At 48.9% G+C, this 915-nt stretch overlaps 1 protein-coding gene across 1 annotated transcript in view; it reads left to right on the top strand.

Moving 5' to 3' along the window:
• The first annotated feature begins 671 nt into the window (after positions 1-671).
• Positions 672-915, top strand: part of LOC139223814 (T-box transcription factor TBX19-like) — an 11,716-nt gene continuing 11,472 nt past the window's right edge. Inside the window, exon 1 of the mRNA XM_070855815.1 lies at positions 672-915. This exon is cut by the window's right edge and continues 31 nt beyond it. Within this exon, the coding sequence (XP_070711916.1) occupies positions 672-915 (244 nt within the window).

Below are 915 nucleotides of genomic sequence, written 5' to 3'. Positions count from 1 at the left end.
CCAGACTACATTCACTAAAACAGGGATTTTAGCTCCTCTACTGAAAAGTGTGTTATATAAATATTAAATATATGATTAGATTAAATTAAGTTAAATAATTGAATCATACATTAATAAACTAACCCTAACTAACTCTTAAGTCACACAGTAACACAAACACACTGACTGATGGAGGCAGCAGCAGAGCAGCAGCTCCTGTGTCCTGTTCTCTAAAATCCCTGTTTTAGTGAATGTAGTCTGGTGTGTGTGCTGTTTGTGGTTAAACCAAAAGGATCTTCCAGGTCTCTCTCTGTAGGGATCCTTTCCATGATGCTGTCACACACTTAGAATAACACTCTCTGTGTTGTCAGTGGCAAACGTGAAGCAGAAACAGCTGTTATATTACTGTTTTCAAAGCCACCAGACTCCATTGACAAAAACACTAATTGTACCTCACAGAACACAGGAGTTATTTTGTGTTATTTTGTGTGACTTTAGTGTTTTAAAGGGTTTGTTGAGATCCAACACAACATCTGTGTAACACACAATAACACCAAGAAGGAGGAAGGAGGCAGCGGCAGACCAGCAGCTCCCGTGTTCTCAGGGGTAAAATCAGTGTTTTAGTGAATGTAGTCTGGTGTGTGTGCAGAGAGCGATAGAACGGCTTAGTGAAACTCGTCCTCTGTCCCCAGATGAAGGTGGAGGGGGCACCAGAGGACCTGGACTCTGCTTCTGGGGCTTCGGACCGGACCGGCGCCGCCGCTCACCCCGGGGGGGCGGCCTGCAGCCCCAGCTCGGCCGAACGCTGCATGTCGCGGCTGCTGAGCGCCGTGGAGAGCGAGCTGCAGGCCGGCGGCGAGAAGGGCGACCCGACGGAGAGGGAGCTGAGGGTGGCGCTGGAGGACGGCGAGCTGTGGAGGAAGTTCCAGCACGTCA

The sequence above is a fragment of the Pempheris klunzingeri genome, chromosome 24 (genome assembly GCF_042242105.1).
Source record: "Pempheris klunzingeri isolate RE-2024b chromosome 24, fPemKlu1.hap1, whole genome shotgun sequence".
NCBI lineage: Eukaryota > Metazoa > Chordata > Actinopteri > Acropomatiformes > Pempheridae > Pempheris > Pempheris klunzingeri.
This window is presented reverse-complemented; position numbering and strand designations above follow the sequence as displayed.